The 17,808-nt window shown below is 38.7% G+C and overlaps 1 protein-coding gene across 2 annotated transcripts in view; it reads left to right on the top strand.

The window, feature by feature from the left end:
- The window catches only part of fam184ab (family with sequence similarity 184 member Ab), a 139,938-nt gene that overhangs the window by 55,124 nt on the left and 67,006 nt on the right, over window positions 1–17,808 (top strand). For both annotated transcript variants that reach the window (XM_033991321.2, XM_033991320.2), the window contains exons 6-8: window positions 1,222–1,473; window positions 7,287–7,422; window positions 8,955–9,136. In XM_033991321.2, the coding sequence (XP_033847212.1) occupies window positions 1,222–1,473; window positions 7,287–7,422; window positions 8,955–9,136 (570 nt within the window). The remainder of the gene's footprint in view (window positions 1–1,221; window positions 1,474–7,286; window positions 7,423–8,954; window positions 9,137–17,808) is intronic.

Genomic DNA, 17,808 nt, shown 5'->3' on the forward strand with positions numbered 1-17,808 from the left:
TGGGCAACTGCATTGCAGAGTTCAGGGACCTATTTTAAGCTTTTAAGCTAGTTTTAGTCTGGAAGATTAGCCTATTGAGCCTGTACCGAATTTTCTGGACTATACATTGCTCCAGAGTATAAGTCACACCAGAGAAAAAAATCCACAATAATGAAAAAAAAACATATATAAGTCGGACTGGACTATAAATTGCATTTTTTGAGGAAATTTATTTTACAAAATCCGAGACCAAGAACAGAAATTTTATCTTTAAAGGCAAATTATAATAATAATAACAATAAAATCAAGAACAACAGAATAGCAGTACAGCACGCTAACGAACACATTTATAGGTATTCAGCTACATGAAGCATAGACAGTGAAGCATAGACAGTCTGGTATGTTAACATAAGATATTGACAGTTAATAGGTAATCGGATAACTACACTAACATAAAACATTTATGCAGCTACATGAAGCATAAATAATGAATTGAATAAATGTCTGGTATGTTAACGTAAGTTATGTATGTTACTCTTGATCCCACTCCAAATCACTAAATCTTCATTGTAGGTGTTGCTTCTGAACTCCGTCAATTCTGGAAGTAGATGAAGCGTCGCTTCCGCTTCTGCGTGGCTGTGTTACTGGTACACAAGCCTAGAGTGCCCTCGTGCAGTTGGGGAACAGATATGACATGCATAATTTCACTCACACATCTTAACTGTTACCTAGCAACCATAATGTAAACCCCTGCTGTCAACATCACTGGTTGAGTGGTCAGAACCACTGACCAACAGGTTGGCGGTGTGATTCCATCTCCCACAGATGAATGCTGTCGTTATGTCCTTGGGAAAGACACTTAACCCACCTTGCCCCCAGTGTCTGTGTACACTGGTGTATAAATGTGAGTGAATGGTAAAGCACTTTGAGTGCCTTGAAGGTGGAAAAGCGCTATATAAAAATGTGAACATTTACACACGAGCCAAAACTTGGCTGAATTGCACAATAGTGATGATTAGACTAATACCAGTCTACCACAGGTACAAGCTCACGAAATCAATCAAGTCAATAAAAAAACCAAGAAAAATTAGCAGTACATTTTTTGTCATGGTACTGGTGCAAATTACTGTATCTGTATGATTAGCCGTAAGTGACAGCCCCTCTCCAGGCCCTGTCATGTGTGAGAATAAATAAATGTCTTTCCTCCATTAGTATTCAAACTCCATCTCCCTGCTCCCATAGGCACAAGCCTTTTATGAACGTGAACTGGAAGCCATGAAGAGGACTCAACAGCTGACCGCAGACAACCTCCTGGCCTGGAAACGCACAGAGGCTGAGCTGCGACGAGAATTTCAAACCCAGGAAGCAGCTCTACAGAAAACTTTGGGAAAACTACGGTCGGAGCTGGCCAGGGTCACAGACGAAGCCAGGGAAAACCGAGAAAAATCCCACAAACTCCAATCTTCACTCACTGTCGCAGAAAGCACCATCAAGGTAAGAGTCTGGGAGGGGCTTGTAAACACTGCTCATGTTAGGGAATTTTATAGATGTGTCTTTATGAGGCCATTGATGCTACAAATTTTATACACACTCTCAAAAATGTGTCCTCTGGAAAAGACAATAAGCAGGGAGAGTCGTTCCTGTAGCATGCCCTTGTGTTTGCTAAGAGCACTTGAGATCAAAATTTATCACCCTCGTTGAGAGAATTTTACAGTGAGCACTTTCAGTTCAGTTGCGGATCCATTTTGTAGTTGATTCAAAAGTAATTTAAAACAAACTTATTCAGGACAAACTCAGAACTAACTATTCTGGTCAGCACTTTCTGTTCATGGACATAACCTTACTATATCCATGGGTTTCAGAAATGATGGAAAATTAGGACTGTTGCCATAGCGATTTACAATTTAAAACTAAATATGACCCAGAAGAATACCCAGCGCTCATGCAGGGTTGTACCATATGTCACAAAGCATGAGGTAAAATTGAACTGTGTTTACAAGAGGTACAATGAAAAAGCCTGTACCAGTTTGACACATACAGACTGCATTTGTGTTTTGTGTCACTGGCTCAAATCTAATTATCTGACTTGTTTATGGCATTGTAGAAATAACCCAGTATTTGTGTACCTGTGAATAAATATCATTTTTGCCATTAGATTTCCACTCCTTACCTATTGTACAATCCAAACTGTATAACTGTGGCTTTCATAATGCAGTGTGTAGCCAACATACCACCTTTTAGTACATAAATGTAGCTTTCTTTATATCTGTCCTATCAATAATTCAAAACAAAGTGAGAACATGAAATATGTACAAGAGTTCCCTTTTAATTTAATATTAAAGGCAGTAAAGGCGGAAAATCAGCTTTTTACCATGTTATAATGTTGTTCCCTCATATAAAAACATGCCTGAAGATGTTTTATATGTCATCGATGCATGTTTTAGTAATCTAGCAATCTCTTCTGAACACTATTTGAACCCTCCTTGTGTTTAGCTGTAAGATTCTGTCCAATGCTCAACCCACAAGCCTACATCATCTACGCTGCCACACGACAAAATCATGATACGAAACAATAATCTACAATTTCACAAACCTAATGCTATGTGCAGTAGTTTCAGCTCTCTAAAGGGGGAGTGACTTAGCGCAGAAAGCAAAGGGAGGAAGGAACTTAAAGCATCAAAAACAAAACTGAAATTTATAAGACATGTTAATTAATATTCGCAAATATAGCAATTTCCAAACAATAAAAGGTAACATGTTGATCTAAATTTGTTATGTGTTAGCAGTTAATACCTCATAGAAGTGTAATGCCCTCCTCTTTAAACTTTACAAAGACTTCCACAGTTTTATACTATTGAGCCGTCTTTGTTAGTGTTGCTCCCAAAAAGTGCAATGACACTGGTATTCCTTACATCCCACCTGTCTGTCTACAACACCATTATTAGTGTGGAATAAAAATAACTTCTTACATACAAAGCTGAGTTTTCCTCTCAAAATATTCCAGTCATTAACTTCGAAAGTCTTTGGGAGCGACTCATAGGATTATCTCCGCGCGTGAACGTAGGGTTGACGTGTGCTCCGGGGAATTGGTAAAGTAGGTCTGTTTTGTTGTTCGGATTTGCTCAGAAGGTTGTGAAATTATGGCTGATTGCACAAGTTTTTTAGTTGCTGCCGATCAAGGTCAGCTATGCCTGGAGTTAATAAATTCATTAGCTAGCGGAGCAATTAACTGTAACCCAGATAAGGAAGTGACAGGAATTGTGGGGCTCTGCAATATTGCGATGGGCTGAATAAGAAAATGACAAAACAAAAACCTAAGCCTTGTGTCAAATCATTACAAATATCACACATGTAGGAGAAGACGATATCACAATAATCTCTTAATAAGGCCTCAGTTTGTGAACATATCTTTTAATCCCCTCTCCCACTGTGAGTTCATAATGGAGAAGAAATGGATTTACAATTATCTGCAAAAGGCTGAAAGAAGGCGTTTTTTAATCTTCAGATAATGTTCTGTTTATTAGGACTTATGGAGCAATTTTAGTAGATCATGTTAGTATTCTAGTCTTTATGAAACCAGTGCTGGATGCATTTCAAAACAGCCAACAAGCAACATTGCGCAACTTTTCTAGTGGAGTATCCGTCCGTCACCTGTTTGTTTCCACGAGATGTTCTTACTTTGCTTAGAATGTTTTACAGTAGCGTAGAGATGAGCAAGTGGTGTCACCAGACTGAGTTACATGTCAGATCTGCAGATAGGCGACCCCGCTCATAGTAAGAATGTTTTTCAAGGTATGTTTCAGCCATAAAATTTACTGTGAAACTTTCCAGGCAAAGCAAAAACATCTCCATGGATACAAGCAAATACAGTAGTGTACACTTCCAGATAAAAGTGACACTGTGTATATTTAAATGATTAATGGCTGGATATATTGACATCAAACTGTTGTCTAGGGGTTGGACTGTTTTTACACACTCACTAGTAGCACACACAGTCATTATGTTTTAAAAATTAAATTATAATGATTTTTAGAACTCATAATAAATGCATAATATATCAACTCTTTAGTGCCACGTTTAAACTTTCTTGTACAACTTCTTTTAAAATGAAAATGTTGCCTATTAAAGTAATTGCTTTGATAGATACATTACGTTCTACAGTGAAATCTGTGCCCTTTTAAATTTGCAGAGACAGGCGCCTGAATAACATTTGTGACACCAAATTGAAAGGCCACTAATCTCAGGAGACTTAATTACTGCTGGAAATAGAGCCATCAAATGGAGTTACCACTGGTGTGATGTGAGGAGGGGGGCTGTGTCAGGACATCATGGCTTCTTCAATCTGTTATCCAAACATAATTGTGTGATAAGCTCGGCAAATCATTTGAGAGACACTTTGCAAAAATAAAGTGGATTCAATTAGATGGTTCCAACAAGCTTCTATTTAAGCAACATGTCAAAAAAAACAAACCCAAAATATTTCTTATACAGGGGATTTGATTTCTGTGGGGTATTAACTGCTAACACATAACATATTTACATCACCATGTTACCTTTATTGTTTTAAAAATCCTATACCACATGCCAATCGCATTAACATGTTTTATAAGTTTCACTTTTGTTTTTGACGCTCTGAGTCTGCCCCCCCCCCTTTACTCTCTGCATTAAGTCACTCCCCCTTCAGAGCACTACCACAACACAATCAGCGTGTATCTTGCTAATGAAATCACTGCACATCGCATCGGGTTTGTCAAGTTGTTGTGTGTGCTTTTGCATATTTATGGAGAATTGTCACGTGGGAGCATGGATGACGTAGGCTTGTGGACTGAGCATTAGACTCATTAGAATCGTACAGCTAACCGTAAGGAGCACCCGGGAGAGAACGCTAAATTACTGAAACATGCTTGGATGACATCTAAATGTCTTCAGGCATGTTTTTTATGAGGGACATAACCAGTCCCATTTACAGTGAAAAATGAAAACATTAAAATATATATAGTGGTAATCAACCTCAACAAACAAAATACACTAATAGACAAAAAATAGGGAAAGCTTTTAAAAGTTACATCATTGTTTTCTTCATTTCTGAAATAAAGTCTGCATTTGAACACTAATTATGATCCCTGTCTGTCTACACACAAACATCACATTTAACTACTACAGTTTTTGGATTATGTTGTTGCTTAGAAAATGAACTCTTGGCTATTCTTATTCTGGTTCATATTTCAACCTGCCTGTGACTGCTTAATTAGCTGCTTCCACAATGAAATATGTGGCAGTGTCATCAGTGCACAATTAGCATTTCACAGAACGTCTTGATAAGCCGTACAAAAACATGAAGCCATTTACTTGCAAGACTTTCAAATTCCAGCGTCTCAGGCTTAGAAATGTGTGGGTAAATGAAAATGTTGCTTTGTCTAACCTGTCTTGGCGGTAGTACATTTCATGATTAAATTTGTAAAAAGTTTGAAGAGGTTCAATATTGAAACAAAACAAATATTGTCAACATACTGAGCAAATAAATTTTATCTTGCTTCATTACAGATATACAGTGGTCTATCATTTATCGCGGGGGTTACATTACAAAAATAATCCTCAATAGGCGAAATCCATGACATAGTCAGCTTTATTTTTTACAATTATTATATATGTTTTAAGGCTGTAAAAACCCTCACCACACACTTTATACACTTTACTCAGACAGACATTAACATTTTCTCACATTTCTCTCTTGTTGTTAATCAAAAGTGACTCACGCTTATTTCACAGCTCCTCTGACTGCGCCTCTTCGTCCTGGCGCTGCTCTGCTGTAATGTCGATCGAACATTTATGTAAACTTGGCTGAACGCATTCTGTACTGCACAGGAGACACGGTACGGAGGAGATTGATTGACAATGGTCTACAGTCCCTTAGCCAATCAGGACGCACAATGCACGTCTATACGCTGTAAAAAAGCATGTAAAATTGTGCTAAAAAAATCTGCGAAATTGCGAAACCACGAAAGGTGAACCGTGATATAGCGAGAGACAACTGTATTGTAAGGTGTATGAGATTGTGTGTGCTGTCTACATCTAATTATAGAGCGTTTTTATCATCCGCAAACCAGGATGTAAGCTTTGTGCACTGTTAGTATGTTTGATGTTTTTAGCTGTGTACCATGATGACAAAACTCTGCTAGCTTTTGAAAGTTATGAAACGCTCCACACCAGGGAATAATTAGTATGCAAGGAGTGCATTGGGAAAGTGCCAACAAAAACAATCTAGTTCTGTTTTTTACTTTTTAAGACGGTAAAAATAAGGTAAGCTCTATTTTTTTGTTTTTTTAAACTGTAAACCACAAATTTTCAGGGACTAAATGGTCTGAGTTTGCTCTTTTAATGAACAGATCCAAACATAGGGGTCAGTAGTTCAACCCACCTGCCTGGGTCCCATTGGCCTCACCGGAGCTCACCTCTTCACATGTGTCTCCTTTAATTTGCACAGAGCTGCTCTGTGGTTATTAACATAGTGAGTTTCATTGTCTTTGTGGTGGCAGCAGTAATTAAGTTTGAGGCTGTCTGTTTGATAGGACTGAAAGATGTGAAATTGCCTCTCATGATTCGGGCTGGAGGAGAGCGCACCAGATTACACTGCACTGTAAATGTGTATAAGTGTGCGTGTGTGTGAGTGAGCGAGCCTGTCAGAACTCCCCCTCAACTGTAGTTCTTATTAAATCAGCTGCAGTCATCGTTTATATTCCTTGCATCAGTAATACCAGTACATGCAAGATGTTCAAGAGTCATGTCATTTCACATAGGAATTAACTTCACATTTTTGTATATGTATTTGGCCTTAGATGCCAGTTTTAAAACTCCAAGTAATGTGTTGATTACATGCCTGTTGCCCCCTGCTGGATATGGTGAGGAATGAAGTATGATGAACTGGTAAAATAGCAGCATGGCTATCAAAGATTTTATGCAAACAGTAGGAGCTTTGAAATGACAGTTATTTAAGTGATTATGACAACAGGCCCATTAAAGGGGTATGGATAGAGACAGAAATGACAAGATTTTTAAAACATGCATAGTAAAAAAAACCCACTGCTCTAGATATGTTTTAAAAGCAGAAAGCAGAGACTTTTTTTTTTTTTTTTGCATCTATTATAATACAGATCTCTTCAGCGACCATTTCAGATCTAAAAATAAACTCGGGAATTCTCCTGAAACCTCCCTGTTTACTCCACTTTTCCACTATTAACCTTTGTTAATTGAGTTCAACGTCCAGTCTACTCCAGTGTTGATCCTCTGCTGTTTTGACTCTGATCCAGGACCTAAACAAGCAGCTGGACGAGGTGACCCAGAACTCAGAGATAGTGGAGATCCGCCAAAAGGAGGCAGAGTGTGAACTGGAGGCCGCCAGAGATCGAGTCCAACAACAAGCCACGGAAATCCTGCTCAAAGCCAGTAAGACTCTCACACATTTCACTGTATAGCACCTACTTAGCACTTCCCACATGTGTAATGCAACGCTTCAACATTATCATTCAACCAGCTCTAAGCAGCATAATGGCACTTTGCTGTATGTAATGAATAATGCTGTGTTTCAACTCAAGTGCCTTCTCGCATGTTAGAATCCATTTAAGATCTCAAGATGTCTCTTTATAGGTGGGTTGAATGGTGAGAACAAAACTTGTAAGGTTTATGAAATTTTTTCCTGACATTGCAGATTGCATTGCAGATACAAAAGATTTAGGACAAATGTTTTAAAATGAGTATTTAGTTCTGAGTGCATATTATAAACTCTTCCATGAATTGATGTTAATGAAAGTAACTGTGGGCTGCTTACCAATGGAAATCACTGCCAGCGTCCTTTTTCAGATTCTAAAGGAAATATCCGTGCTTGTAGCTCATTAATTTGTTGTTGATCGTTCCGACAGTGTTTACAGAAAGAATTCCTTAAGTTTCTTCCCTTGGACATGTCGCTGGCTCGTCAGATATTTTGTTAAAAAATTTAAAAATGGTTTAAAAGTCTTAGTTTACTTAAAAGAAAATCATAACTAGACACATTTTCCAGCAGTGGTAGAGGTAAAATGATTAAAAAGTAATGAAGGAAGCAGTGGTAGCAAGCCAATTTTGTGTTTGCATTGTTCAGAAGCAGGAATCATAACTGCTTAGAACTGCTCAACTAATATAAGAATCACATGCATTTCAGGAGATGTATGTAGAGAACTTTTGGGTTAGGTTGTTTTAGGACATTTGTGTCATAATAATAAGACCGAAGATTTTTCTGTTTGCAGAGAAAATTATGCTTGACTAATAAGAAACTGTACTTTTGCGGTGGCGGACATTTGGACATTGTACACAAACCAGACCAAAGTGCTAAATGCACCTGACAGAGGCATTAATAACTGGGTGAACTAACGGTGCTCATTAGTTTAACCTGTCAGGGCCTTTGCTCAATGACAGATAAAAGTGATTCATGAGCTTCATTAAAACTCGGGCCGACAGATGCGGCCACATGCACGTATTCACCCACATCAAAATGTTTTAGCACGGCCGGGTCAACACTTACAGTTGTAGATTCATTGCTTTGCTTAAATCAAGTCTGTTGCCAACTGGAACCTTTCCATATCACCTGTCAGTCATTCATAATAAATAATAGCCCACCTTGAGACAGCTGTTTGTTTCTTTGGTGATAGTGATTTTTGTTTGGTATAAACACACACACAGACACACACACAAACCAGAACAACAATAAACTACTATTATTTTGTGTTTGAAAATTTTAATTACATTCTAAAAAAAAGTGTATGTGTTTTCAATAAAAATTATCATTGAGGTATAGAAGCATTAAGTATCGACCATTTTCCTTAGTATCAAAATCAACTTTAAAAAATATATATATTGTGACAACACTACCCAGCAACATTTTAAGTAGATAACCAGTTTCTTACCACACTTAAATTTGCATCTCTTTGCGTGTGCGCCCCCTCCAGGTCAGATCAGCAGCCTGCAGGCCACACAGATGACCCAGGAAGCGGCCATAAGGGACCTGGACAATGAGCGCAGCCGGCTCAAGGACAAGGTGCTTCGTTTGGAGGAGGAGAGGGAGGCCACTCTCACCCAGGGACAGGCGCTCGACGAACGCCAGAAGCAGCAGATCCAGTCTTTAGAGAAGGTACGTGTGTGGGTAGTCTTGGCACCATAATTACTGTATGGCCTTATCGTATAATATATGACAGCAAGAACTGCATTTTCTTTGCATTAGCAGGATTTTTTCTTATTTTGTGTAATATTAAGTCCATTTAAGTCCATTTGTAATATTAAGTCCATTTGGCCCCCCAACCTGAAGGCCAGAGGATCGATTCCCTCTCAGACCAAGTTCTGTTGTGTGTCCTTAGGCAAGACACTTGGGTAGTATGAAAGTGGTGAGTGTGTAGGGTGTTTGGAGGGGCCGATATTGCAGATTGGCAATCTCGCTCCCAGGGCATCGGTAGCTACAGCTACTATTGTAATAGAATGAGTAATGCACTATAATGTGCTTTAGGTGCCTTGAAAGGTGCTATATAAATCCAGTATAGCCAATCCAATTATTATTATGTGACACTTTATATGTTTTATATATTGCATGTTTTGTGCAAAGTTCAAAACAATGTAATTATTTTTTTTGGCTCCTTAATAGCTATTTATTTTACCTTTTAGGCTTAAATATACTGTAGTATTCATCAAGTATTGTGCTGTTTTGACCAGGTTGTTTTTTAAATATATCTTATTCAGTTATTAAAAAATGAAATCCAAATAATATCAGAAGGCTCAGTATTTGCTTTAATATTTTTTCTAATGTCTACATTCAAATTTAAAATTGGAATGTTATTTGCTCTTTTGAAGCTGAACCTATTTTTCAAATCAAAAGTCTCTAATCTTGAGGCTATCCTGTGTAGTCTGCTGCTCCTTTTTGCTCACTATGAGCAAATAGAAGGCTGCTAGAGTCCTGGCTTCAGTCCTGATTCCGGTCTGGTGAAGGCCAGGTATTTACTCCTTGTTTACTCCTGGTTCAGGTCTGGTGCACTCCTGGTTCAAACCACCTCTCTGCTTACTAAATATGAATATCTCTGTAGTTTTCAAAGTATGACATGATTGACACGAGCGTTAAACTCCACTCATTGCCTCTGATAGACTGCTAATCTTCCATGTGCATATTGAGTCACGTATTTAGCGTCACTGTCGGTTTGCAGACTGTAGCGGGCCATTTTTCTGTGATTAATGACTCTTTTAGGATAGTTTAAAAACTCAGACGAAGCTTGGACTTGTCTCTGTCGCACTCTCTGTACAGCAGGACTGGCCACATTATCTACAATACAGTTTGTTTCAATATTATCGTTTATCAGGGTATTTTTCTGTAGCAATATATCTTACTTTGTTATTTGTGTTATTCTGACAGGCCTATGTTTTGGTTTGTATTCACTTCAGACACAGAGCACAAGGTAGGGATATGAATCAGTAAACACTAGTTACAATGCAGAGAGCCACTTCTGCATGATTCACCCCAGACCTGAGTATTTTATCTTCAAAACGGAGGATTTGGAGATAGGCATGTCTCCACGTACATCCTGATAACTGCAACTATTCATGTGTCATTCATTATTATTTATTTAGTATTGTTCAGCTGTTGTTTGATAAGCTTTTCCATAAGTATCTATGCTAATAAACCATAAGCTGTATTCTGGGTGTTTTGTGTGTCATAGAGGTCTAGACTTCTTGTACCTTCTTTAGAGAAATGGAAATCACAGCGACCCAGTTTAAAAGGCCACAGCTTCAAACAGCATGAGGATTCTCGAAGTATTTATTCAGGGATCTGGAAAAAAACTAATGAGCTATTGACAAAAACATTAGGTGTAATATTATGTAATGTAAGAACTAGTTTATACTTGATGATACGTTTTGTAGTAGTGAAGTGACTCAAATAAAATGGAGCCACATATGTTACAAAGCTAGTCTACTCTTTATGCCCTTGTCATATTATAGACTCTACATACTCTATAACTATTACCACATAGACTTTGTCAAAGCATTGCTCATTTCAATACAGTGTGTATACTTGAAAACTGAGTAAAACACCTTCCAGCACAACAAAGCAAACCATTTCTCAGTCTGCATATTTTCCAGCGAGTCTTTGTAAACAAATGCACACGGCCAGCTCTCTGTACAGCTAAGACAAAGGACACTCATTTTACTGTGTTCAGACCCCGAACAGTAAAAGGCCAAAACAGAAATCAATTTTTCTGAGCATCAGAGCAAGCCTAAAGCGTATTTGCCCCAAAAATACAGCAAACACATTTTATTTTCAAACCTTTTGTTTGTATTTTAGCTTTGTCACCACACTGTCTTTTTGTGTGTCTGGGCTTAGCTCGTTATCCATGTGTCCTCCTCTGAGGTCACTGCTAAGCCTCTAGTGCTGTGAAAGGAGCATTTGACTACTGTTGCATTGGGTCCACAGGGTAGGCATGGGTAAATATCATGTTTTTATGTTTTGTCTCTTGTCAAATAAACTAAACTCCCAAATGCACTTACAGTTAATGTCCATGGGTAGGAAGAACAGCTACCGTAAATTGCAGATTATAAGCCGCTACTTTTTTTCCACGCTTTGAACCCTGCGGCTTTTACAGCAGTGCGGCTTATATATGGAATTTTACTGGATAACGGACCCTGGGGGGCGCTCTCTAGCTGTAAACGTAAAAGTGAGACAGACGGGGAAAGATTCTGCTCTGAAGAATTCACTAGTTTTGATTTTGAACGATCATTTTGCGCATCATGAAATGGATATGATGCAGTTTTTAAGATAAAGAAACAGAAAGGAAACAGAGCAGGGGTCGGCCTTTAACACGCAAAGAGCCATTTGGACCCACTTTCCACATAAAATAAAACACTGGGAGCCGCAAATACTTTTTGACATCTAAAATGAAGATAACACTGTATAATAACAATAATGTAACGGAATAATGTAGGTTTTACTTTCACGGACAAGCCTTCTACACGTGGCAGATAAATATGGCAAAAACAACTTAAGTGCATTAAAAAAATACAACTCACCAAACCGCTGCATCATGCATCGCGCTGATTATGTGATTATGTCTACTCTACTCCGCAGTTTCTTTAAAAAAACAACAACAAAAAAACTCGTAGCGTATCGTTTAATCCCAGGTGCTTATTCTCCATGTGCCAAAGCAGTTTTGAAGGTTTCATTGCCTTATTTGCTTTTCCCGTATGTTACGCAGAGCGGACTCTGTGCGTGAGAGTCACCTGTAGCGACAAACCCAGATTTTAAGTAGGCATTGTCTGTTAAATTTATCTTTCTTTTTCTTGGAGGTCGTAGTCTCTTCTTCTGGCTCCTCAGTTGTCCTTTTCCCCTTTGTTAAAAAGATCTCCAAAGACTTTTGTTTTGGCTCATTTTCACTCGCTTGTGGCTCTACTTTTGTGCGTCGTGTCTGATGTGTTATACGTGATACGTCATCGCGGAGACAAGAGCAGATAATATACTTGCTACTACATCAAATAGATTTCTGTGGCGATTTCCAGCAGGATTTTCATGATACATCTACGGACGAGCTTATTAGTGTGTCATTAGGGACGGGCCAAAGTTGCTCCTGACCCCTGTGCGCACAGTGTCTGAAAATCAGGGCTCTTTACGCAGGACTGTGAGCTGTGTCTGTGTCAGTTCCCAAGCCACGCAGAGCCGCAGTATGAGGCGGAAAGAGGCGCATGCGGCTCCGGAGCCGCGAGTTGCCGACCCCTGAAATAGAGCCACTGCACGTAAGCTCGACATCAATGAATCCAACTTGGTCAATGTAAAAAGACAACAAAAGTTTTCAGAGGAAATAAAAGCAGATTTTCCGTGTTGGTGCAGCTTTATTTTCTAAACCTGCAGATGTGTTCATCCCGTGTTGTTGTCGTGTTGGTGCCAATTTTCAGGCACAGTTTAAAAAAAAGCGTGTCGGTGCACCGTCTTTCTGTGTAAATATCTCATGTTACAATATGAAACCTGCGGCTTTTATTCAGGTGCGGCTTATATACCGTAAATTTCGGATTATAAGCCGCTACTTTTTTTCCACGCTTTGAACCCTGCGGCTTTTACAGCAGTGCGGCTTATATATGGAATTTTACTGGATAACGGACCCTGGGGGGCGCTCTCTAGCTGTAAACGTAAAAGTGAGACAGACGTGGGGAAAGATTCTGCTCTGAAGAATTCACTAGTTTTGATTTTGAACGATCATTTTGCGCATCATGAAATGGATATGATGCAGTTTTTAAGATAAAGAAACAGAAAGGAAACAGAGCAGGGGTCGGCCTTTAACACGCAAAGAGCCATTTGGACCCACTTTCCACATAAAATAAAACACTGGGAGCCGCAAATACTTTTTGACATCTAAAATGAAGATAACACTGTATAATAACAATAATGTAACGGAATAATGTAGGTTTTACTTTCACGGACAAGCCTTCTACACGTGGCAGATAAATATGGCAAAAACAACTTAAGTGCATTAAAAAAATACAACTCACCAAACCGCTGCATCATGCATCGCGCTGATTATGTGATTATGTCTACTCTACTCCGCAGTTTCTTTAAAAAAACAACAACAAAAAAACTCATAGCGTATCGTTTAATCCCAGGTGCTTATTCTCCATGTGCCAAAGCAGTTTTGAAGGTTTCATTGCCTTATTTGCTTTTCCCGTATGTTACGCAGAGCGAACTCTGTGCGTGAGTCACCTGCAGCGACAAACCCATATTTTAAGTAGGCATTGTCTGTTAAATTTATCTTTCTTTTTCTTGGAGGTCGTAGTCTCTTCTTCTGGCTCCTCAGTTGTCCTTTTCCCCTTTGTTAAAAAGATCTACAAAGACTTTTGTTTTGGCTCATTTTCACTCGCTTGTGGCTCTACTTTTGTGCGTCGTGTCTGATGTGTTATACGTGATACGTCACCGCGGAGACAAGAGCAGATAATAAACTTGCTACTACATCAAATAGATTTCTGTGGCGATTTCCAGCAGGATTTTCATGATACATCTACAGACGAGCTTATTAGTGTGTCATTAGGGACGGGCCAAAGTTGCTCCTGACCCCTGTGCGCACAACGTCTGAAAATCAGGGCTCTTTACGCAGGACTGTGAGCTGTGTCTGTGTTAGTTCCCAAGCCACGCAGAGCCGCAGTATGAGGCGGAAAGAGGCGCATATGGCTCCGGAGCCGCGAGTTGCCGACCCCTGAAATAGAGCCACTGCACGTAAGCTCGACATCAATGAATCCAACTTGGTCAATGTAAAAAGACGACAAAAGTTTTCAGAGGAAATAAAAGCAGATTTTCCGTGTTGGTGCAGCTTTATTTTCTAAACCTGCAGATGTGTTCATCCCGTGTTGTTGTCGTGTTGGTGCCAATTTTCAGGCACAGTTTTAAAAAAAGCGTGTCGGTGCACCGTCTTTCTGTGTAAATGTCTCATGTTACAATATGAAAACCTGCGGCTTTTATTCAGGTGCGGCTTATATATGTACAAAATTGATTTTCTCTTCAAATTTAGCTGGTGCGGCTTATATCAAGGTGCGCTCTGTAGTCCGAAATTTACGGTATGTACAAAATTGATTTTCTCTTCAAATTTAGCTGGTGCGGCTTATATCAAGGTGCGCTCTGTAGTCCGAAATTTACGGTATTTACATAATGAACTCCATAGTTTCAAGTTATTATCTGTTGGTCTATTTCTTTAAGTCTTTGCAGCTTTATTACACAGTAAGAATATCATAAGCCCTACATGGGAATAAAATATGCCATTTAATACCTGTGTATTAGGGGAGGGCAATGTTGACAAAAATGTAGATTTTTTGTTTGTATCCTGATAACAATAGATAATGTAGATCAGTGTTTCTCAAACTTTGTCAGACCAAGCTCCACTTTGTCGTGAAAAACAAACCACTTATCCTGCAAATGTGCCCCACACTTCCAATATAAAGAAAAAGTGGATTAAGATTGGCTTTATTTAAATTTAATCATGAATTCATTATACTTATTTTTAAACTGATATAATAACTTTTTCGGATTCTCAAAAGACTTGGTGAACAAAAAGAAAGCCAAAAGAAAAAATACTATACTACAGTGCTATAAAAGTATTTCCAGATATTAGTAGTTATAAAACTATATAGTATAAAACAGAAAAATGTGAAATGACTGTAAATGACCCACAAAAAAGTGATTGATTGATTTTGAGCTTATGACAGTAGCCACAGGAATACAATATTTACATCTACAAAAAAAGACATAATAAGTTTGTTTTGTTTTCTTACACAGCTGTTCATACATATGCATCTATATATTCACAATACAATAACAAATGTAGCTCGAAAGGAGTGGGAAAAAAACACCTGGAGAAGGTCAGAGCGACTGAAACGTGTGGAATAAAATTGCATTAAGAGTGAGACAGTGTACGGGAGTTTCTTTTTTTAAAAAAAACAACAAAACAAAACATATAAATTCCTACCCCCTGTACCTCATTCACACTAGGTATTTTATATTTCCACATTTCCATATTTTTACGATCAAATTTGTTGTAGTCAATAAATTAACCTTTTTTTTTTTCATTCATGCATATTAGTTGATACAACAATAATAATAATGTGATAATTACCCCTGATCTTAAAAATAAAATACAACTCTATTAAACATTTTGTAAGTGATAGTGCCATGTAGGCCAACAGGGCACTGACCAATACTGCTACATCAGGCCAACCGCTAGGCAGACAGTCAGGTCACCAACACTACAACACTCTAATGCTATGCAACCAGCCATCACCTTACCGGAACATTATCGAGCTACGTTATTGGCAACACTTTGGAACAGTTTTGACAGCTGCCAATAGTATCACAACAACTTTGTTCTTTTGACTTGCATTTGAGATTATGATCCAGCTCAAACCAATTTCATTTTCCAATCATACACTCCCAGGCCTCCGCAGGTCAGATCATCACAGCAGTAACAGTGATATCCCATCTCACCGGCAGCCGCCACAACAGCACCAGCTCCCCACATCCCAGGCTCACCACCCGCCGCTACGCCATCGACCACCATGACACCTAAACATTTATTACAACTTCATACAGTATATATTTTTACCCATCAACGTCACTGACATTACATAGTGCTAAAGATTTAACAGAATCTCATTATTTCACTTTTGTAGCCACTACTTTTTGTTGTTTATATGTTTTACTGTGCATAAAGACACGGCTGTAGTCACTTATACAGAGAGGTTCAGTAGCCTTATTTTTTTCTACTTTACCCAGATGTTCCTTGTTTTGTTTTGTTTCTACTCTTGTTATTGATCACCATTTGATACCCCGTCTCTTCGCAAAGTAGATAATTTAGCTTGATAATATAGCTTTATTTACCTTCCTCAATCATATGCTGCATCCACATAATTTTTTTTACTTTGATTTAACTGGCTGGATAGTTGAGCATTGCTTTAGGTCTATATCCAGGCTGTTCCAAAGCTTGACTCCACAGAAAGACACGCACCAACTCCTTCTTGCAGTTATCACCACTGGGAGTCCCTCAAGTTATATGCATTATCTTTTAGAATAGATAAATTCTCGATGTTGGCTGGCAAGATTCTTTAAACAGAACTTGCACAGTGTTGAACCTAACCAAGTCATGAAAATATAGTTTACCAAAAATAAAATACTGGTGTGTTTGAAATAACCTGCTTTGCTTATAATACTTATCCCCGATTTTCCAGCGTAATGAAGGGATTTAGTAAGCTGTTATAGTTGTTGCCCCAAACATCTATACCATATGTCAGGCAGAAGGCAGAACAAGTGTACAGTACAGAATTGTACTCATAATGGTGACTGTTGCCATAGCCATTAACAGTTTAAAACAGAATAGTATATCTTTTGAATGGTGAAACGTCCTAAAAATGTCACGTATAACATCAACTCTTTTCGCAACATTTTATTATAAACAATATACTCAACATTCAAATTTTGCATATCCTCAAAACTAATCAACCAGTCCGCTGTCGATCACTTATTCTTTCCAACTTCCAAAGCTGTAACTATTTGGAAAAACAAGGCCTGTGAAAGGGCAGATGATGTAACAATGAGTGGAGTCAGCGCTGCGCTCTCAGCAGGGGGGAAATGTCAAGTGGAGCTGCTTCATGTGTGTTTGGTGGTGCTTTTATGGGTGACATTTGTGCAGTGTGATCCTGTGGGAGCCACTCAAGGGCCCCCCCACCGAGCGCTCGCTTGCTGCCCGTTACCCGCTACCCCCCTGACCACCTTGGGATAACGGGAGATCAGGAAACTATTAAAATTTACCATCACATTGTTAAAGTGTCCGAGAGGAGAGCACGGTTTAGTGGATTTAGTGGAGTGGGATGTCATGCAGGCAGAATGCAGTGGTTGTGAAATTAATTTTTGAGCGTATAAAGGGTTATTATGTGGAAGGGCATTCATTTTGGGACATCTTCTGACTATATAACAAGGATATAAAGTGCGAGGAATACACAGAACTGCAAAAATAAATAGAAACTTATTAAAATGCTCCATATCCCACGCTCCCAATGTAAATGTCCGATCAGTATTTATTATACTTGACTGTTAAAGTTTTTCTAATTATGACTTGGTTTGGTGGGATAGTACCTGTGGAAAGTACTGTGTTTATCATAGTTTTAAGTCAGTCAAGTGGAAGTTTGTGGGGGAAAAAATTAAAATACGGGAAGTAGCAATGCGTTTTAATCATAGACTGTATATAGTGAATTGACATCACCCATAGCGTTCGGCTCCAGTCAAATTAAGCTCATCGAGGTTAG

This window comes from Periophthalmus magnuspinnatus, chromosome 24 (genome assembly GCF_009829125.3).
Source record: "Periophthalmus magnuspinnatus isolate fPerMag1 chromosome 24, fPerMag1.2.pri, whole genome shotgun sequence".
NCBI classification, from domain to species: domain Eukaryota; kingdom Metazoa; phylum Chordata; class Actinopteri; order Gobiiformes; family Gobiidae; genus Periophthalmus; species Periophthalmus magnuspinnatus.